The following is a 23,739-nucleotide window of genomic DNA, read 5'->3' as shown; positions in this document are numbered from 1 at the left end:
CACACATTTTACACTAGGTTGTTGTGGTGAATCGAATGTAATTGGCCCCCATAAATAGTGGTTCTATTAGGAGGTGTGGCTTTGTTGGAATAGGTATGACCATGTTGGAGGAAGTATGTCACTTTGGAGGAGGCCTTTGAGTGCTCCTATATGTTCAAGTCATGCCCAAATGGCTCAGTTTACTTCCTGTTGCCTACATAGTATGTACAACTCTCAGATACCTCTCCAGGATCATGTTGGCCTGCATGCCACCATGTACCACCATGATGATAATGGACTGAACCTCTGAACTGTAAACTACCCAATTAAATAATTTCCTTATAAGAGTTGCCATGGTCATGGTGATTCTTCACAGCAATGGAAACCCCAATATAGATTTTGGTACAAGAGTGGTTCTAGAGAAACAGAAGTATGAAGAGGAATCTTTTAAATATCTGGAATAGGGTTTTTAATTCGACAGCACTTTCAAATTCACCAGCATCTTCTGCTACTGAAGACTTTTCTGCTACCATTTCTAATGGGAGCTCAGAAAATACTGAAAGCCCATGGTATAAGCCATATTTCAAACTTGAAGAGATAAATGTCACTGGTTATCTGGATTCATCAATAGTGAATGGCCATGGATTTAGTGAAACTTTTGGCAGTTTGGGGAAAATTAGGAAAATTATGCTGAAGGTTGGTTGCTCTTAATATCTCTAGATAAACTGATAAGGATAGAAATATGCTCCATGATAAAATTAACCAACTTTGGATTACAGTGAACCACAACAGAGGGCTTAGTAATGAAGTTGACCACCTCCAGATGTGAATAAACAGTCTAAAGGTCTAAGTGTGCTCTCCCAGTCTTCTCTCCAGCAGCCACATAGCTCCAGTAGCAGAAAATCAATCCAAAGCCCCCATTGTAAGATTGGCTGAATTACAGTGAAAATTCATGTCTCAGCCTCAGAGGGTGTCAGAGGTTATAGTAAGGGCATTGATTGGTAAAGAATGGGATCCTACAACCTGGGATGGGATGTGTGGGAGGATGCTATTGATGCTGAGAACCTTGAACCTTCAGATTCTCAAGGGTTTAACCTAACCTGAGGAAATATTACCTCAGCCCTGCCCCTTCAAATAGCACCCTTTTCACCTTACACTGAGGAAATTAACCTTTAGTGTCTGCTAAAACAGCAGTGACTTTTTGTAGAAGGAAATGCCATGCAAAGCAATAACAATGTCCCTCAAAGCCCACCAACAGTTGCCTCTAGACCTATAACCAGAACCAAGGCAAAGCAGACTCCCAGAGGTGAAGTAGAAAGTGTAGTCCATGGGGAAGTTTGCTACACTGCTAAGGTGCTTAATGATTTTGCTAATTTATTCAAGCACAAGTCTGGGTAATATTTTTGGGAATAGATTTAAAGGGTGTGGGACAATGGTAGAAGAAACATAATAGGAGAACAGGCTGAGTTTATTGATATGGGCACTCTGAGTGGAGATTCTAGGTTTAATATGGAAGACCACACAGTTTAAAAAAAAAGGTGTCACAAGCTAGTTTGGATGGTCAGATGAAGTAATAATCAAGAGATGGTCTACTGAAAAGGAGTTGGAGGTGCCTGATAACCTCAGCTTAATGTTGATGAAGGAATTTTAAGGCTCAGGGAAATCTCTGAATTCAAGGCCATCCTTATCTACAGATCCAGTTTGATGACAGCCAGGCTTTGGCTGTGAAGTAAACTATCAAAAGCAGAAAGCTGCTGAAGATATAATTGAACAAGTTGGCTATGTTCTAGTCCCACCAAGCAGTAGAATTTGGCAGGATTGGCTGTGTGGTTTTGGCTTTAGAGTCAAGGTCAGAAGAAAGGGATTGTGAAGTATTCCTCCATGACTAAAGAAAGCTACTGAGTCCTGGAATGTATCAGGGGTATCCCGGAATGAAGGCCAAGAGAGGCCATGGTGTGAAGCTGTGAAGAAGCCTGGATTGCCTTGGAAGACCCAAGATGTTAGAGATGACAGAATTATGAGATAAGTGCCAAAGAAAGTTACTAACAGGGAGTGGAACCAGGCCAAGAGAAAGAAGTGTGTTGCAGTCAACAAGCTTAAAGAATGGAGATCTGAAGAACATTTTAACATCAGCCTTGGAGATGAAGGGTTTGGAGTTTGTGATCAATCTTGCTTTGATCATGTATTTCCTCAACATGCTCCCTTTCCTACACCCAGGAATAGTAATGTATAGCCTGTGCCATTATATGTTGGGAGTATATGATATGCTTTGGGCAGTTTTATTTTTTATTTTTACAGGTGATTACAGTTGAGTGATTGCATGAATCTCAGAAAAGACTTTGAAATTTAGACTTTTAAATAATGTTGAAATTTGATTTCTTCTAGATCCAATTTGTTGAGCTTGGAATTGGCACAAAAATAGACATGTAGACCAATGGAATAGAGTTGAAAACCCTGATATTAACCCACACACCTATGAACACCTGATTTTTGACAAAAATTCCAAATATATGTGCTGGAACAAAGAGAACATCTTCAATAAATGGTGCTGGCATAACTGGTTGCAAACATGTAGAAGACTACAGATAGACCCAAGACTTTCACCCTGCACAAAACTTAAGTCAAAATGGATCAAAGACCTCAACATAAACCCAGCCACACTGAACCTACTAGAAGATAAAGTGGGAAATACCCTTGAATTAATCGGTACAGGAGACCGTTTCCTGAACATAACACCAGTAACACAGACACTGAGATCAACAATTAATAAATGGGACCTCCTGAAACTGAGAAGCTTCTGTAAGGCAAAGGACATAGTCAGCAAGACAAAACGACAGCCCACAGACTGGGCTGACAAATCTGACAGAGGGCTGATCTCCAAAATATACAAAGAACTCAAGAAGCTATTCTCCAAAACACCAAACAATCCAATTAAAACATGGGGTACAGAACTAAATAGACAATTCTTAATAGAGGAATCTAAAATGGTTGAAAGACACATAAAGTGTTCAACATCCTTAGCAATCAGGGAAATGCAAATCAAAACAACTCTGGGATACCATCTTACTCCTGTCAGAATGGCTAAAATAAAAAAACACCAATGACAGTTTATGCTGGAGAGGATGCGGAGAAAGAGGAACACTCCTCCACTGCTGGTGGGAGTGCCAACTTGTACAGCCACTTTGGAAATCAGTATGGGGACTCCTCAAGAAAATGGGAATGAGTCTACCACAAGACCCAGCAATTCCACTCCTAGGCATATACCCAAAAGAAGCACATTCATATAACAAGGACATCTGTTCAACCATGTTCTTAGCAGCATTATTTGTAATAGCCAGAAACAGGAAGCAGCCTAGATGCCCCTCAACCGAAGAATGGATAGAGAAAATGTGGTACATTTACACAATGTAGTACTACTCAGCAGAAAAAAACAATGGAATCTTGAAATTTGCAGGCAAGTGGATGGAACTAGAAGAAATCATTCTGAGCGAGGTAACCAAATCACAAAAAGACAAACATGATATGTACTCACTCATATATGGATTTTAGACATAGAGTAAGGGATTACCATCCTACAATCCACACTGCCAGAGATACTAGTAAACAAGGAAGACCCTAAAAGAGACAAACTTTGTCCCCTGGAGAAGGGGAAAGGGTCACCATTCCCTGAGCAAATTGAGAACATGGGAAGAGGGGGGAGGAAGCTACGAGAGTGAGAAGGGAAGAAAAGGAAGGATGCAGAGGTCAGGAGGAAGCAGAAATTTTGAGTCAGGTGTAGATTAGAAGAAAGGGCATATGACAGGTAGGAGTTTAGTTGGGGGGTGGTAGAAGAGGAAGGGAGGGAGAAGGGAAATAATCTTGTTTGTAATTCAAATATATATATATAATGTTGAAATTGTAACAGACTGTGGAGACTTTTGAAGTTGGACTAAATTCATTTTGCATTATGATACTGTCACAAGCTTATGGGAGCCACAGAGAGGATTGTGGCTGCTTGAATATAATTGGTTCCCATAAGATCATAGGGAGTGGCAGTATTAGGAGGTGTAGCCTTGTTGGAGTGTGTATATTCCCTTGTTGGAGGAAGTGTGTCACTGTAGAGGTAGGCTTTGACGTCTCATATATGCTCAAGCCATGCCCAGTGGTTCAATTCACTTCCTGTTGCCTACACAAAATGGAGAACTCTCAGCTACCTCTTTAGCACCATGTCTACCTGAAAGCCACTATGTCCCACCATGATGATAATGGACTGGACATTTGATCTACCAACTACCCAATCAAATAATTTCCTTTGTAACAGGTGCCATGGTCATGGTGTAATTTCTCATCAATAGAAAACCTAAAATAAGACAGTTGTGTTCACATATGACAAAAGCCTGGCAGTAAGAACAAAAAAAAATCAATGGAATGAGAATCAACTTAGGATCTAGGAATAAATATGTCCAAAAGCTGTCTGATATGTGGAGAGAAAAATGATTAAGCAAATTCTTTTATTCATTCTACTAACAATGTAAAAAGTGGATTTTTACAAAACATTAATAAGATAAGTACAGGATTGTTAACCGTAGTTTTCTGAAGAAGCTGTGCCTGTAGTAGTCTTCAGACTGCTTAAACCATCATCCTTGTTAGGTGCAATGTTAAAGTTTAAGAATGAAAACTATATCAAATAAGTTAGCAAATTTAATAGCCATTTGTTTTTTGTTTATATTTGATATAATAGCTGTATATCTATTATAAAAACTCTTATAATGAATTGTTATATTTAGTACATTGTAGTCTGCAACCTTTAAGCAAAGAATGCTATAGCATCTACATATACAACAAAATAATTTTTCACACTTTCCTGGAGCCTGCTTTCCCAAATCTCCTTACCAATATACTTCTGGATTACATTAATTTGGGGTTAATAATCCTTCTTATTGTAGAATATTCTGTCTCAGAATTGTACCTGTCGAGGTATTCACTCATTCACTCATTTTAACTGGAATTTTTGGTAAAGGAATAAACCCTCAAGTTTTCCACATGGTCTTTTATTGGTTACTGCCATATTCTAGTTCTAACTCTTAAGTTCTTGTTACCTGCTTGGGTGCTTGGCAGTTGCTTCTCGCCTGGTTGGTCTCCTAGGAAACCAAAGTGAAGAGAATATCCTTGAGTTTATCATTTGTAACCACTCTCTCAGGCTTAGAGGAGATCAACAAGTGAAACTTCCCTAATAAAACATTTACTAAAAAACCAAAACACATCATATATAAACCTATAGTCATATATTTGAAGATATCACTAGCAATAAAATTATAGTCTAAGTACTCTACACTAAGTGAACAGAAATGAAAATAAAATTGAAAAGTAATTTCAGCAAAAATTTTTAGTCACATGTTTACTACATTATTAGTATTTGATACTACTTATGTACCAATATTCATGCTAATCTAATTCATACCTTCCTGACCACAATTACAGAATAGGCATACTTCACGAAATCAGTAGCAAATATATTAATAATAAAAACATGGTTTGCATCAAAGATATATTAACCATAAATAAATACTGTTCTCTTCTCAAATGCTCCTGCCTTTAAATATCTATAATACTTCTAGGTATTCCAATCAAAGTATCATTGATTACCTGTTACAATGTGAGGGTTAATTTGTGGAGATTGAGTCTGGATAGCTGGAGGCTCTGGAATCTGAGGGATGTAAATTTTTCTGGGTATATTGAAATGGGCCGGAAGGCTCAGCTCTGTTGTATATAAAATGGATTTAGGCTTTTTCAACTTCGACATATTAAAGAGCAAAAGGCACTGTAAATGAACAATGAAATTGTATTATAATTTTCTTATCTTTTCCCTCCAAATCTCAGGGTAGCATTATACACTGAGATAAAACACATGTGGAAAAACAGATAAAAAGCAAACACAAGTTTATTTCTTTAGAGGTGTTATCGTCAAAATATGTAGAAAGTAGCACTAATCCATACAAGTTACCAATGGTGCCATCTTTAACAGTGGCCAATGTTCCCTTTTCTAATGCTTATAGTAGCCAATAACTTCTCTTGTAAGGAAAATATTCTACTAATGAACAATCCTGAACTATGGCTTTACTTCATGAGTAGAAACCTATGTTCCTTCACATCTATACATCACATACTAACATCATTTGCAGGACCTACCTACCAAGTCACTATCTTCTTTGACTACATAAAAACAACTAGGTATCAGGCCTTTTTGGATATCCAGATGTCCAGATAGTTTCATATCTAGGTTTTGTATTTTTAAAATCCATATGGTCATTATTCATAACATCTGGGTTACAGCACATTCCCATTTAAATCCTCCTCTAGATACAATACTGTCCTTATGAAAATTGGACAGAAGCTTTAATAGTGGAAGTGAAGCAAGATATAAGTGACACTATTTACTCAGAATAGACATCACGTGATAGATATCATGACAGACAAAAAGGTTTAAAAATATCCTTTTAGATTTCTATGAATTTACAACTTGAAAAGAGAAATAACAAATAAATGCCAATGTCAATCTCATATGAAACCTAACTTTATATGCCGAAAGAAGTATAAAATCAACACATACCTACAGTAAGAAAAAACTATCACAGACAAATTCTCTTAACCGTTTTTAATAAATTATTTTGAGAATAGCGAAAAAACAAATTTTAAAAGATAAAAAGGAAAAGGGATGTTCTTATGATAGGCTGATACTTCAAAATGATCACTCATTAAACCTTCTTGTGATAGCGACATATGTGAATCCCCAAATCCACTATTCAGCAGAACTATGAGCTTTAGTCAGAGAATCAACTTCTTGGAAGTATTCAGACTAAGTTAATTAAGAAACTGTCCAATCCTTAGCATTTGATAATTTTGAGCTTATTAGAGCTTTAAAATCATGTATCTTAAGCATTTTAAAAATATTTTAATAGACTTTATTGATTCTAGGACCTGAACAAATAAAGCATTTTTAGAATGTCAACTATTTAGTTGAAATATCGATTTATCTATTATATATATGTATATAGATAGACATATTTCTATATTTTTATATATCTATCAATAGAGAGATAGATTGAGTGAGTGTGTATGTGTGTATGTTTTCAACAAGGATGAAGAAAACTACCTGATGATAATTCTGATTATAACAATCATAACAGCAATCACAAGTATGCATGAACAGAACATTATTTAACAGATATTGTAAAAACTTTTCTCAATTTTCACCAATTACCTTTACCACTACATTAAAAACATAAAAAACGGCAGCTTGAAGAGGTTTAAGTAACCATTCTTTTAAACATACAGCTGGGCATGGTTAGAGTGTCTATAAGAAGTTTGGCAATTTGATACTAGGCCTCATCTTGGACAATTTGTAGAACTTATTCCCACTCACACATTTGCTGAGATTCAAATATAATTGTTCTAAAGTTGGCCTGTGTGATGGAGTTACTTTAAGGTGCCCAGAACATTCACATGTTCAGTCAGAACTGATAATTATTGGGAATTCAAGTCTACACTGTGATAATTAAAATTATTTCAGATGTCATTATATTTTTTTACTTTTTAAAAATTTATTTTAGAAGCACTCTTATTTACATATCCATCCCCCCATTCCCTCGCACTCCTGGATGAGCAAAGGAGCCAAGATAGTGCTGGAGAAACCCACAGAAAGAGTTGACCTGATCTAGTGAGATCATGGAGACCCTAGTCGTAAAGATGGGGAACCAGCATTGGACTGAACCAAACCCTCTGAATGTGTGTGACAGCTAAGAGGCCAAGGCAGTCTATGGGACCTCTAACAGTGGAGCCAGTGTTTATCCATAGAGCACAAATGGAATTTGGGAGTCCATTCCCTATGGAGGGATACTATTGCAGCCCAGATAAGGGAAGGATGGCCTGGGCCCTCCCCAAGATGATGTGAAGGACTTTGAGGGTCCCCCATGGAGGGTCTCACTATCCCTGGGGAGTGGGTGGTGGGGTGGGTTGGGGGGTCGGTGTCAAGCATGGGAGAATGTCATTATATTTTAAAAATGAAGTACAACATCACTGAAATTCCTTCTAGGAAAAGAAGAATATTCATCATTTTCTATCTAAAAGTATTTTAACTATACAATAAGAGAACTGCAAAGTTTTAAGAATAATTGGAGCCACGGAGACATCTCTCCAGGTATAATCACTGGCCCTCAAGACTGATGATCTGAGTTAGATCCTTAGGATTCACATGGTAAAAGGAGAACACTAATCCCTGGAAATTCTCCTCTGATTTCCATATGCATGTCCTGGTATATGCAGGCTCAAATGTGTGCACATGCACACACAGAGACATACAAAAACAAACAAATAAATAGATGTCCATTTTTCCTTAAAAAACTGAATGGCATCATTTCTCTATTCCTACCTCAATCTTGGTTAGTCCTAGGAGGGCAATGGCTACACGGATGGTACTGCTCTCCAGTGTGCCAGTGACAGCTCTTCGTTCATACTCAAGAGTTGACATCTGTTGTTGTGCTGCAAAAGCCAAAGCCTTTTCCTTGGCTTCATTAGTCAGTGGTACTTTAAGGTCCATATCAAGTATTTGATGAGGCTTACAGCTCAAATATAGGACTGGATCTTCCTTATTACATTCTAGGAAAGTAGAAATATTAATGAATACAATGAACACTTTTTCCCTCAGTACTGTTATCTAGCATGGATTTGCGAGGTTAGAAACATGAAAGTGCAATTAGTTACGATATTCATTAGGCAGAGAAAAAATAAATGGATAATACATTTCTATTAATTCTAAATAACTGATTAAAGAATAAGAATTTAAAAGTAAAACATGATCTACTGATATTCTCTAAGGGAAGCTTTACTCCAATAGTGCTTTTTTCAAAATATCAATATGCTCAAAAACTCGGCACACTATGATCCTGATAAAGTAGTAACAGTAACCCTTATGGAGAAAAGATAGGACAGATTCTCACACCCTTATTCCACTAAAGCCTGTTACCACAGAGGCTACGTTAGTACAAGAGAAAAAAAAATCCCAACAGTTATAGGATGTCTCCAAGGACAAATTTGATCTCAAGGTGAAAAAAACAAAAAAGTAAGTAAGTAAATAAATAAATAAAATCTCTACCATTCATGGGGAAATCCTCTTAACCATGAGGAAGAGATTTCTTTAAAAAATGCTATTATGAACTAACAGAATCATACTCTCCCCATGAAGCTGATAAAATACAACACTCATTCTTATCTCAATTGACAGGCTTCTTCATTTTTCAGAATCATTACCCACACATGTCTCTCAGCATGTTTTTTTCCAATCAAAACCTCTGTCAGAGTTCATACTCAGTCTCAGGTTTTTATTTTTACAGTCATTGACATGAATTACCACACACATTAAGGATCAGGTATGGGAATGGAAATAAACATGAAAATGATGTCTTTTAAGGACAGACAGAAAATAAAACTAAGTTTCATTAACAACCAAATTCTTTAAGTGCTAGTAGTCAAGAATTAGAAAAAAGGGAGAGAAATCTACATTATAAAAATATAAATGATATTTTTAGACTGTAGAGGTTTGATTTCCAAACAGAAATCAATTGTATTTATTGAGAAATATTTGATACACTAAATTCCAATATTATCTGAAGACTAAAAACCTAGATTCATAAAGAAGTTTTCAATTACATTTTTAACTAGTAAAATGGTGCTGTTTCATTGATGCAGACATAAAAGAATTAGAAGGATGGTTTCCAAAATATGAATGTGTATTGGAATAACTGCTATAAGGATGTTTGCATGACCATATAAGGAATAATGCCATCTGTCAATATAATGAAGCAAAACATGTATAACATACCTTCATCTAGAGAAGTACTGTAGTCAATTGGAGTCGGAGGCTTCATTGGAAGGAAATTGGAAGGCAAGGGTATCAAACCTTTTCCTTCTATAATATATATCAAATCTCCAATCTAAAATATAAGGATAGAATAATAATAAATTTTAAACACTCACAAAACCTACATTATAGTCATGTCAAAGTGAAAATCTATACACTTTATCAGAATTTTCTTGCATGCTTTTCTGAGCAACCTATGAACTAATTTATATGGGCAAAAGTAAAGTATATAGTACTATATTAGCATCCTATAAATTTAGTATGAAATCAGATAGAAAGGTTGAATAAGGAGATCCTAGAAATTCTTTACAGATATTCTTAGGAAACCATCTTAAAAGGATCATGGAAACATGAGAGAAACTTTGTCCCTATTGTAACAATACAACAACAATAAATTTACTTTATTATTATTATTATTATTATTATTATTATTATTATTATATAATTATTATGCAACATTTATGTCCATGAGACTATTTTGTAAAGTATGCATTTTCAAAATGAGCATATGGTCACTAGAAATATTTTAGGACACATTATTAGATAAAAAGTATAAAAGGCTAAATTAATAAAGCAAGAATTAAAGTGGAAAACATGTAAGGCCATCAACATTAAACAGAGAAATCAGCAGTAGAGAGCATGTTTCCACTGTTTGGCTAGTAACCATTAAGCCTCAGGAAAGTTTACTAGGTCTCTCAGTTTTATTTTCCTTCTCTGTACAACTAGTGTCTTTAGAAGCCTAGAGCATAAATGAAAACAAGTGGAAGCAAGGAGCTCCTGAAGACACAACAGAAATCACAGTGGGGAAATAATAGATCCAGACTCAACATAGAAGCATAAATTGAGGAAAAATTAGAATCATGAGACAATTAGGGAATATGAACAATGACTAGCTATTTGATGGTATTAAAAAGAAATTAAAACACTTTTGGTGAAAGTGTACCATTGGCCTTGTCAAAAACAGGTAGTTGTAATTATAAGATAGTGAAGTATGAATAATTATAAGATAGTGAAGTATGAATTAATCTAATGGAATATGAATCCATTAGATTAATGGAACCGTTTTGCAGTGTTATTGTTAATGGAGGCAAAATAAAGAGACAATTAACTCTAGCTTGTTCACTACCATTGGACATAAAGAAAATGAGCATATGCCATTCTGTATTATCGCTGACTTAATTCAAGATTATTTTGAGAAGAAGGCAACTTAAAAGAAGTAGGTACAGGCCAGGCGTTGGTGGTGCACACCTTTAATCCCAGCACTCAGGAGGCAGAGGCAGGCGGATCTCTGTGAGTTCGAGGTCAGCCTGGTCTCCAGAGCAAATGCCAGGATAGGCTCCAAAGCTACATAGAGAAACCCTGTCTCAACCCCCCCTCCCAAAAAAAAGTAGGTACAGGACAAAGTCTGCTCTGTCCATGTACTTAAAAGCGAGATATTCATTTACAATGGTTTCTTCCCTTTCTCTCTACCAGGAAGGACAGAAGTTGATCAGGAAGTCAAATTGGATGCTTATTTGACTGTGGATGATTCTTGATTCATCTACACAACAAATTCCATTCATTTGGCTTCCTACATCATGCCCTATATAGACACTCAGTCTCTTTATTTTATGTTTTCAAGCTTTCAAAAAATTCACTTTTCATTGAAGTTGTAATGCAAGTAGGAATTCTAATCCACCTCTTACTCACTCTCTAGCTGCTTCTTCCAATAAGCATGTTAAAAAGCTTTTGTTAGTTTTATATTTGTAAGAACAATCTGTTCCTTCCTTCTATGTGTATTATGTATTTTCTATAACACATTTTTAGTCATTGTATCAAAAGAAATTGAAATGACAGGATTTGAGGAAGAACACATGAAAATAAATGTTACAAATATTTGTTCTAAAAAAGGTATGCAGCTATAGGAAAGCAATAAAGTAGTGGAAAATAAATATACCAGAAAAAAACATGTGCTAGTTGGATCAAAGACAATGCTCAAACACTTGTGGATGAGGCCTAGTATACCAGATCAAGTGGCTGTAATTAAAAGCAACACACTAAAGAGCTCTCAAATGAAAATAAAAATCCCTGTCTAGGGTTACCAACTTCCTCATAAAAATGAGTTCAGTCAATGCTTGCTGGCTTCTAGAATGAGAACACAGCAGAATCCATTCCATAAAATAAAATCAAATGCTGGCAACCACAGTGCAGCCAGATCACTGTGTCAGGTTACTGCTGTGATCTGTAATGTTTGTATGCTGCCTGTTTTCTCAATTTAAGGAGATGGAATTCCTCAGGGACTGAGTTCTGATTCTGGTATAGTTTCCATTTTAAGCTTTCCAATTTCATTTTATATCTGAAAGTTCTTTGGACTTCTGGCATGAAATAGCAGGAGCTTTAAGGACTGTTGTGAGTCTGCCTATAAGGTGAAAATTTTTATGAATACAGATGAAAGATTTGTACAAATATCTCTATCTTCAAAGTTATGCAAATATTTCCTTTCTAACTTGAACATTGAAGTAAAACACAGAAGTAAAATAAGTGTGTACTCCTGAAAACACTGTCAGTAGAAAAGGTTTTATTTTATGAGTGGAAAACTAACAAATAGAGGCCCAACTACTTCAGTTTTTAGTAGATGTGCTTAATAGGAAAGGGGTTATCACACATTTAGTAATAACAGGAATACATCGCTTGTGCTTGCTTGAATGTATGATATATAGTTAAGCATATAAGTGTATTTAAAAATAATTAACAATATACTTGAATGTACAAATTAAAAGCAACTATAATTCAATTAAATACTTTAAATTGTAGCACTCTTTCCAAAAGGTAGCAATTTATTTCTAAGATTGTTGTTTTATATTAATGTTTTCACTGGAAAGTATAAAGCATATATAATAAAACATGTGTTTTAATAAGTAAGGATGCCAAAAATAACTTGACTCTATTTTAAAGAATTTAGATTCATTTATGTAGGTAGATAATATTCTAGTAGTCTAGTGCAAGAAAGAAAATTGATTTGTCAATTCTAAGCTTTTTAGGGGCAGGGGTTTTCAAGACAGGGTTTTTCTGTGGCTTTGAAGGTTGTCCTGGAACTAGCTCTTGTAGACCAGGCTGGTCTCTAACTCACAGAGATCCACCTGCCTCCACCTCCTGAGTGCTGGGATTAAAGGCATGCGACACCACTGCCTTGGGTAATTCTACTCTTTAAAATTAATTTTTTGTAATCATAAATTAACTCTGAAAGGTAACAATCAATGGTAACAAATAATAACCACTTATTTTCATACATTTTTATATAGAAATAAATATAGTTGAATCCTAAAAGATTTCCTTTCCATTGCTAAGAATGAAATCCAAAGCATCGTTGATGCTGCACAAGCCCTCTACTACTGAGCTACAATTCTAGGCACTGAATAAGATAAAACCAAGTGAGTTTTATTATGCACACTTTCTCAGTGATGATTTTAAATGTAAAATTAAAGTATATTTTATAATTAATAGAATATACTATTCTTCACACCCAATTAATTCTACAGATAGTAGGTAATTATTATCGCCTAATATCATTCATTAGTTAAATATAGTGAACACACATGATATACATGGATGTATCTATATATTCTGAGAATTCTAAATTTCCTCCTCGGATCATTACCTAACAGGCAGTCTCTCAGAGTTATTCTCCCATATCTCCTTCTTCTCCACCCCCACCCTGAACTGTTCTCTCCATTATTGGTTTTAAGAACTGAGCTGCATGAATGCCATAGGTGCAAAGAAATGAATTCCATAAACACCTTGTGAAGCTTGAAGGAGAGCCATCCTCAGATGACACTCTGAGGAGATGGCAGCCTTGGTCAATTCCTTAATTGAAGATTTTTATGTTAAGTAGAGGACTTAGCATAACAGGCCAGATCTTTGACTCTCAGAGACTGATATAAAGCCACTTGTGGTGGTTCTGTGCCCATGGAACTTCCTCATTCGGCCACCAGAAATTTATCTATAAGTAGTGGTAATCTTTTGGTACTCTTCAGAAAAACCTCTTTGGTTGGAATTTGAGGACTAGAAGCATGAATGTTTTCCAGAGTCCCAGTTGCTTTAAATTGCCTTTAATGGTTACTTCATTATGGCAGTAACCCATAATGGAAGAAGTGCATAGAACAATTCTGTTCTTACCGATTTGTTGCTCAGGATGATGGCACAATAGCGAATATGCATGTCAAAGGGAAGATAGTAGATCTCCAGGCTTGAAGATCCTTTTGCTCCCAAGAAAATTGTAGGCATTGAACAGAAGAATTCTCTGATGAAGTTAGACTTAATTGCTAAGAAAACATGACACAGAGAAAGTTAATGAACAAATATTATTCAAACAAACTATGTTTCAATAAATAACTAACAGGATATATAAAATGTTGAAAACATAATATTATGAGATTATATATGCCAGGCTGTGGTGGTGTACACCTTTAGTCCTAGCATTCATGAAGTAGATAGAGCAAGGCAGAACTCAGTAAGTTTGAGGCCCAGCCTGATCTACAGAGCTAGTTAGGACAGCGAGGTCTACAACCTATCTTGAAAAACCAAAAAACTAAAATGACTAAAATAAAGATAATACATACTTTTTAAATAAAAAATAACTATCGGTGACCAGATCTCAATCTTGACATTAAAAACCACTCAATAAAGAATCTCATGAAATGAGACCACAGTACTCTATAAATTTAACTCATATATTGGCAGTGACCACTATACACACAAAAAAAGCATTCATATTTTCAATAGTTTTAAAATATGTTGACAGATTCATCAAATCCTGTACAATATGATTATATAATAGTCCAACCTTAGTTATTTCATCTGAACAAACACTGTGTGCTAGACTTCAGCAGAATTGAAGTGCCATGATTTCTGATGCCATATGAGGAAATGTAATCGAACATCTGCCTAATGAGTTGACTTTCTTTTAAAACCTAGCTATTAATCTATGAGAAGCCTGAGACATATGTAAATCCCACTTGTAAGGTTTTAAGGCAATGGCCTCAGCTAAGATACCAGGGTTGAAAGGCAGCATTAAACATTGGACACATGAATAAAATAGCTTTGAAATATCCCAGGTCCTAGCTTCCATATGACGGTAATGACTTGAGAGACCATGAGATGAAGTCATGCAGGTGAGCACAGTCAACCCAGAAATATAAGACAGAGTAGTTAGATTTGATTTTATGTTGCTGTGTGTCACTGCCACTGTAATTGGACTGTTCTATAGCTATATTTAAGAACAAAATTTTGAAAATCAGTTTTCTGTCCATCATTCTACCCATCTTTTAAAATATTTTTTTCTTCAGAAGGGGAACTTTGAAATACAGTACCCTATGGTAGTTTCATAGAAGAACAGAACCTAGTATTTGAAAAATAGGATGAACTTGGAACTTTAGACTAAGAAGAAGAGAGGAGATTGAGAGTGGATGTGTATGGAGTTAGAAGCAAGACCCAGATTAGACTAAATCATATGGTACAAGCATGACTATTTCAGTGTCAATATGGAATTGGATTAGAACAGTGAGATCAACATGGAATTGGACTAGAACAATGAGGTCCAAGAAATATTCAAATAATTGGCAGACTTATATGAAGATTGACATTTAAGCAATAAAAATAGTCACATTTCAGGAAAATTAATAGAATTAGAAATCATCCTGTTAAGAAAAACAAGGTATGGGTGTTGGAGAGATGGCTCAGAGGTTAAGAGCACTGACTCCTCTTCCAGAGGACCTGAATTCAATTCCCAGCAACCACATGGTGGCTCACAACCATCCGTTATGAGATCTGGTGCCCTCTTCTAGCCTGCAAGCAAACATGCAGGCACAACAATGTGTACATAATAAATAAATAATTTTAAAAATATAATAAAATATTTTTACACAGCATATTCAAACTCTTAATAATGTATGGTTAAATACAATGTTGAAATATTAGACTTTTCAGCAACATAAGGATTATCTTCTGAAAGTTAAATTGGAGTTCTTTGAAGCCACCTTTGTATAACTTTGCCCATCTTTTTGCGACTTGTATTTACTTAATAATACTGAATGAGAAATTGTATTTTTATAATTCCAACCTTAATAATACCTGCTACCTAAATAGGTTTAACAAGTTCAGTAAAATTCAAAAGCAACATAAAGAACAAATATTTAAACATGTTCCTTATATGTTAGTGGAAACACATGTAGGGGTGAAAGGAAAGATGTGGGCACAGTAATCTAAAGGATACTTAACAAAAAGGCAGACAAGCAACAAGTCAGGCTCCATCTGCCCAGAAATCTTCAGCAGTTTACATTCTATCATCATAATCACCCTTAATGAATATTTCATTTCATTTTTTTCACATAAAAATCAGATCGAAGGCAGGTATGGTGACACACACCTTTAATCCCAGAACCCAGGAGTCAGGGGTATGAGGATCTCTGTGTATTTGAGGCCAGCCTGGTCTACAGAGCAAATTCCAGGACAGCCAGTGCTGTTACATATAGAAATCCAGTCTCAAAACAACAACAACAACAACAACAACAACAACAAAACCCAAAACATGAACAAAAACAGATCCAAGTTAAAAAAAAAAGAAAAAAAAAAAAAAACAGAAACCTTTCACCAGGTACTCACAGGTTCTTAAGCCATTTTCAGCATGGGAAGAACTCCGATCGCCATCATAGTCACTATTCATACTATGACTGTCAGAAGGAGGAGAGAACATCAACATTACACACTAAATATTTTTAAATTTCTCTATTTTTATTGAAGATTGCAGATACTTAGTAATTATAGCTATCTACAATATAATGTGATATATTGTTTTAAAACGAAAAATCAGAACAATAAAAAAATTTCAATTTTCATTTTTCAATTATTTCTTGGAGACAGATTTTCATTATGTAGCCTTTACCTAGCCTGCAATTTATTATATAAGTCAGGATGGTGTGTAATTCACTGAGATCTGCCTCTGTGTCTCCAGTGCTGGGATCAAAGGACTATTTGCCCATTTGTCTAACATTATTTATAAATATTATTGAAATGTTCCCCTTTTACTTTTAAATAGTGAAACAAAAATAGGATACATTTCAGGGCTAAATAGAAATTCTCTTCAAATGTAGTTGTAGAACAAATTTCCTTTCTACGGGAAAAAAACTGTTTAATTATTTGCATGTTTGCTCTATTTTTATAAATGTAGGACACATAGTAGTCATAAAATTTCAGTTGCAGTTATGGAAATAACAGAACAAGTCATAATCTGAGACAACTGTCTCTCTTTACAAGTTTCAGGTATTCCAGAGCCAGAAACTTCACCCATAGAAGTTCTCTGTTAGTATTTATGGTTATTTTGATCACTAAGCTATGAAGTAATATTTGCAGTTCACAGATATACATCTAAATTTGACCCTGCAAAATGTTATTTCTAATTAAACTGATCATAAATACCTACATTTCTTTCAATTCCATTTGAATATTATGAATAATATTTTCTTAACAACACACTCTTACTGATGTTATTTTTCACTTTTATATTTATTCTGTGCTTTAATTCTACTAATACACATTTTGGAAGGAAATGTAAGTACTGTATCTTCTGTTAAAAAGTAAAGGACCTTTAATATTTTGTGTAATTTGAGCATTTGACAGACACTTTAATTTTAAGGCTGTCCTGGGTACAATAGCTAGATATTTTTCATGTGAAATATAGGTCATACACAAAATGAAAATCATAATAAAGATTGTGTCTCATTTCTCCATATATGGCTCCATTGTCATCTCTTTGATAATGGGAAAAAAGCAGAATTACAGATCAAAAACCACAGATAACCTACAGCTTCATTTTGTTCAATATTTGCTATCTCTAGTCTTTCAATCATTTTTATCATAGTACATTGAAAAGTATATGGATCTGAGCCTCATATCCCTTTTCTTTTGTGCATTTTGTCTGAAAAAAATGATAAAAAATCCTTTGGAGAAATTTGAAAGTTGTCTCATCCACAAAGTATATTCTTAACTCAAATAAGATCCGCATACTGCTTATGATAATGACAGAAAACATTTAGGATTTAGGAACCTGTCTCACATTCTTGTGAAGCTAAGTATTATGATTATTGGGGAAATCTGAATATAATTTGGTTAAAATTTTAGGGTTTGTAAAAATTCTTTTATACTTAGGCTCACAAGTCTAGAAATTCATTGACAAAGACCATTGTTTTACAAAAGTAGTGTCTTGGTAGCCCAAAGACAAAAGAAACAGTATCTCACCTGCCTTTTTGTTACTAATGGTACATTATCCTTTTCAAATTTTTATAGCTATTCATGGATGCTTGCTAGAGACGTTTCATGAGGAGCATTTTGAAAGCTTTCTAATCTTGGGGAAAATACCATCAGATAAATTGTTTACAAACTCTGGATCAAAAAATAATTCTTCTTACTTCATTAGTGAATGAAAGTAGGGGAATGAAAATTATTTTAGAAATATGGACAAATGACATATTTTACTTTCAGTACTGGTATACAGCTCTTCTCAATCTAGAAGGGTCAAAATGTCATTGAGTTGGTTGTCTGATGAACTTGAAAAAGTAGCTCTAATGGTTTTTATCCTACTTCCAAGTATTTTGTGCAAGAGTTACCAAGATTTTTATCAGATTATTCATGACTTTGTTCTATGGCAAATATCCAAGGTTTGATTTAAGCCAAGTAGCCAACAACATTCAAATCTAGTTTTTCTGCATCATGAGATGGTATGAGAGAATCAAATTTTGGATTCATTTTACTTTCAATATGTCTATGTTTCTCTAAAAACTGAGGGGGTGTATGAAAATTCTAAAACGATACAGCAGCCAGGAAAATTTCTATAAATCATGAAATAAATGGTTACTAGACATCAAATGTTCCAGTATCTTGATCATGGATTCTGCAGTTTTCAGAAAAAGACATAGATATTAGTTGCAAAGGCCATCCAATCTATGGTATATCTGGTACAGATGCCCTAATGCACTAAAACTCTTGTCCAACTCTAAATGTTCCTAGTTTTCAGGGTCACAGAAATATTTTTAAGTTATGTATTTCCATAATTAGCTTTTGTTGAGTTTTGAACAAGAGATACAAATATCTCTAACTGGGTCTTCATTTCATTGGTTTTAAATTCATGAAGCTTGCAGTCTGCATCGGAATATACTCTGTGAGGAATAATTATGAATCCAAGTGCTAAACACTTAATCCATATGCATCTCTATTGCTCTTATAAACCATTGGTAAAATCATGCTGTCATTTCTACTTCCTTGCCCATAGCCATCACTTCTGCAATTGCCTCTTCTCCTGATGTTTATGAGTATAGGAAATGTTTCCCCCTCCTTTAGACTCTGTCCAGAAAGATATTACTCATCATTTCACTCATTATTTCAGACCCCAATTTATATGTGGTAAGCAAAAACACCAGACTATAGTCTAGGACACAATATCTCAAATACACTGGATGATAGCATTGCTTAAGCAATAAGATCACAAGGTATTTTTTGATATAATATATAATAAGGGATTCATTTTACTCTGTCAAAATGCTTCACTCTTAGAGATTCTTTGTTTTCTTCACTACTTGATGGCTGGCTCCAGAAGAGTCACACATATAAATGACTTATTCTTCAATTCCTAATTACTGACAGCACTGCTTGAGGTGTCACTTACTAAAAAGCTGCTGAATACATAAACAACTCAGTATCTCTGGAAGAAAATTGCAAACCATATCCCCGACAGAAATAACTGGAAATGTGGTTACTTCTGAGCACACCCAGCTAATCCATTGATAAATTTCAAAATGTAGCTAAAGCCAAATAGAAAAGTTTTACTAAAGTCACTGTACAAATCCCTATCTGGCAATTGCTTTGGATTTAATTAGAGTAAGAACTGCTTTAGGCTGGAGATATGGCTCAGATTTAGGAGCATATGTTGCTTTTCTACATCACAGTTCAATTTCCCAGTACACACACACACACACACACACACAAGTTCAAAGGAATATCTCAGTAGTCATCAGAGTCTATCATATCCTTTGCAATAGGGCCTTGGTCCACCCCCATATGTCTTGGCTCAAGGAATATCCCTCTATGTGGAATGGGATCTCAAAGTCCACATCTATGCTATGGATAAGTATTGATCTGCTACAGGAGGTCCCATAGATTTCTGAGGTCTCCTCACTGAAACCCATGTTCCTGGGGTCTAGTTCAGACCCATGCTGGTTTCGCAACTATAAGTCTGGTGGCCAAGAGCTCTCCGTTGTTCAGGTCAGCTGTTTCAGTGGGTTTCACCAGCCTGGCCTGGACCCCTTTGCATATTAGTCGTCCTCTGTAACTGGATTCCTGTTCAGTTCAGTGATTAGTTGTGGGTGTCTGCTTCTACTTTCACCAGCTGCTGGATGAAGGCTATAGAATGGCATATAAGTCAGTCATCAATCTCATTATCAGGGGAGGACTTATAATGTAGCCTCTCCTCTGTTGATTAGATTGTTAGCTGGTGTCATCTTTGTAGATTTCTAAATATTTCCCTGGTGCCTGATTTCTCTTTAAACCTAAAATGTCTCCCTCTATTGTGGTATCTCCTTTCTTGTGTTCTTCTCTGCTTCCGCCAATCAACCTTTCTGTTCACTCATGTCCTCTCACCCCTCCTGGTCGACACTTCTCATTCTCCTAGTTCCATCCCCCTTCCCCATGCTCCCAATTTGCTCAGGGGATCTTGCCTCTTTCCGCTTCTCCAGGGGACCATGTATGTCTCTCATAGGGTCCTCCTTGTTTACTAGCTTCTCTGGCAGTTTGGATTGTAGGCTGGTAATCCTTTAATCTATATCTAAAATCCACATGTGAGTGAGTACATACCATGTTTGTCTTTGTGTGATTGGGTTACCTTGCTCAGAATGGTTTCTTCTAGTTCCATCAATTTTCATGTAAATTTTCCTTCAAGATTCTACTGTTTTTTTTTTCTGCTGAGTAGTACTCCATTGTGTAGATGTACCACATTTTCTCTATCCATTCTTCAATTGAGGGACATCTAGGTTGCTTCCAGGTTCTAGCTATTACAAATAATGCTGCTATGAACATCGTTGAAAAGATGACATTGTATTCTGATAGGAGTAAGATGGTATCTCAGAGTTGTTTTGATTTGTATTTCCCTGATGGCTAAGAATGTTCAACACTTTCTTATGTGTTTTTCAGCCATTTTAGATTATTGAGAATTGTTTATTTAGTTCTGTACCCCACTTTATAATTGGATTATTTGGTGGTTTGGAGACTAGCTTCTTGAGTTCTTTGTAAATTTTGGAGATCTGCCCTCTGTCAGATTTGGGTTGGTGAATATCTTTTCTCACTCCGTGGGTTGCCGTTTTGTCCTGCTGACTGTACCTTACAGAATCTTCTCAGTTTCAGGAGGTCCCATTTATTAATTGTTGGTCTCAATGTCTGTGCTACTGGTATAGTGTTCAGGAATCGGTCTCCTGTAACAATTAATTCAAGGGTATTTACCACTAATAGGGTTAGTATGGGTGGATTTATGTGAGGTCTCTTATCCATTTGGACATAAGTTTCGTGCATGGCAATAGACAGGGATCTATCTGAAGTCTTCTCCATGTCAGGATCTGGTTATACCAGCACCATTTGTTGAAGATGCTTTCTTTATTTCATTGTATAAATTTAGCTTCTTTGTCAAAGATCAAGTGCTCGTAGGTGTGTGGGTTAATATCGGGGTTTTCAACTCTATTCCATTGGGCTACCTGTCTATTTTTGTGCCAATACCAAACTGTTTTCACGACTATAGCTCTGTAATAGTGCTTGAAGTCAGGGATGGTGATGCCTCCAGAAGTTCCTTTATTGTACAGGATTATTTTGGCTATCCTGGGTCTTTAGTTTCACCATATAAAGTTAAGAATTGTTCTTTCAAGGTATGTGAAGTACTGTCCTGGGATTTTGATAAGGATTGCATTGAATCTGTAGATTGCTGTTGGCAAGATTGCCATTTTTACTATGTTGATTCTACCTATCCAAGAACATGGGAGACCCTTCCATTTTCTGGTATCTTCTTTAATTGCTTTCTTTAGAGACTCAAAATTCTTACTGTACAGGTCTTTCACTTTTTCTGATTTCTTTATGCACCAATGTGTCATCCGTATATAGTAGGGCTACAGATTTTTGAGATAATCTTGTACCCTGCCACTTTGCTAAAGATGTTTATCAGCTGTAGGAGTTCCCTGGTAGTTTTTCCAGGTCACTTATGTAAACTATCATATCACCTTCAAATAGTGAAAGTTTGACTTCTGACTTTCCAATTTGTATCCCCTTCATCTCCTTTTGTTGTCTTATTGCTCTAGCTAGAACTTCAAAGACAATATTGAAGAGGTATGGAGAGAGTGGACAGCCTTGCCTTGTCCCCGATTTTAGAGGAATTGCATTGAGTTTTTCTCCATTTAATTTGATGTTGGCTGTCAGCTTCCTGTATATTGCTTTTATTATGCTAAGGTATGTTCCTCTTATCCCTGTTCTCTCCAAGATCTTTATCATGAAGGAGTGTTGGATTTTGTCAAAGGCTTTTTCAGCATCTAATATGATCATGTATTTTTTTTTCCTCAGTCTATTTATATGGTGGATTACATTGATGGATTTTCATATGCTGAACCATCCTTGCATCTCTGGGATGAAGCCTACTTGATCATGGTGGATGATTTCTCTGATGTTCTTTGGATTCAATTTGCCAGTATTTTATTGAATATTTTTGCACCAATGTTCATGAGGGATATTGGTCTGTAGGTCTCTTTCTTAGTTGTGACTTTGTGTGGCTTGGGTGTCAAGGTTATTGAAACCTCGTGAAAAGAGTTTGGCAATGACCCTTATGCTTCTATTGTGTGGAATACTTTGAGGAGAATTTGTATTAGCTGTTCCTTGAATTTCTGATAGAATTCTGCCCTGAATCCATCTGGCCCTGGGCTTTTATTTTTTTGGTTGGGAGACTTTTGATGACTGCTTCTATTTCATTTCTATTTACATTGTTTACCTGTTCTTGATTTAATTTTGGTAAGTGAAATCTATCCAGAAAATTTTCCATTTCCTTTAGGTTTTCGAATTTTGAGGAATATAGGTTTTCGAAGTATGACTGATGATTCTCTGGATTTCCTCTGTGTGTGCTGTTATGTCCCCCTTTTCATTCCTGATTTTATTAATTTTCATGTTCATTCTCTGCAGTTTGGCAAGGTTGGATAAAGGTTTTTCTATCTTGTTGATTTTTCTTGAAGAACCAACTCTTCGTTATATTGATTCTTTGTATTGTTCTCCTAGTTTCCACTTTATTGGTTTCAGCCCTCAGTTTGATTATTTCCTGGCATTTGCTTCTCTGGGGTGTATGGGCTTCTTTTTGTCCTAGAGCTTTCAATTGTGCTAATTCTATAGTGTGATTATTCTCCTGTTTCTTCATGTGGGCACTTAGTGCTATAAACTTTCCTCTTAGCACTGCTTTCAAAGCGTCCCATATGTTTGCATATGTTGTGCCCACATTCTCATTTTATTCTAGGAAATCTTTAATTTCTTCTTTAAAATTTCTTCCTCGACCAAAGAATTGTGCAATTGAGCATTATTTAATTTCCATGAGTTTGTAGGTTTTCGCAATTCATGTTGTTGTTGAATTCTAAGTTTAAAGCATCGTGTTCTGATAAGACACAGGCAGTGGAACCTGAACCGGAAACAGCCACAAAATTCATTTTTAAGAAACAAAAACCCAATGCTGTTTCCCCAGCTTTATGACTAGGGTCCCATTCTATCAGTAGGTCAGGTCCACTGTTTCTGCAGGTTTCTCCATCCCCGTCTTGGCTCCTTTGCTTAAC

The 23,739-nt window shown here is 35.6% G+C and overlaps 1 protein-coding gene across 1 annotated transcript in view; it reads right to left on the bottom strand.

Annotated features, from left to right (window-relative positions):
- Cfap47 (cilia and flagella associated protein 47) overlaps positions 1-23,739 on the bottom strand; it is a 261,790-nt gene that overhangs the window by 91,584 nt on the left and 146,467 nt on the right. The window contains exons 41-46 of the mRNA XM_027432785.2: positions 16,514-16,581; positions 14,030-14,175; positions 9,836-9,947; positions 8,387-8,613; positions 5,605-5,779; positions 5,058-5,099 (exon numbers count right to left, since the gene is read on the bottom strand). Coding sequence (XP_027288586.1) covers positions 5,058-5,099; positions 5,605-5,779; positions 8,387-8,613; positions 9,836-9,947; positions 14,030-14,175; positions 16,514-16,581 — 770 coding nt within the window. The remainder of the gene's footprint in view (positions 1-5,057; positions 5,100-5,604; positions 5,780-8,386; positions 8,614-9,835; positions 9,948-14,029; positions 14,176-16,513; positions 16,582-23,739) is intronic.

This window comes from Cricetulus griseus, chromosome X, assembly GCF_003668045.3.
Source record: "Cricetulus griseus strain 17A/GY chromosome X, alternate assembly CriGri-PICRH-1.0, whole genome shotgun sequence".
NCBI classification, from domain to species: domain Eukaryota; kingdom Metazoa; phylum Chordata; class Mammalia; order Rodentia; family Cricetidae; genus Cricetulus; species Cricetulus griseus.
This window is presented reverse-complemented; position numbering and strand designations above follow the sequence as displayed.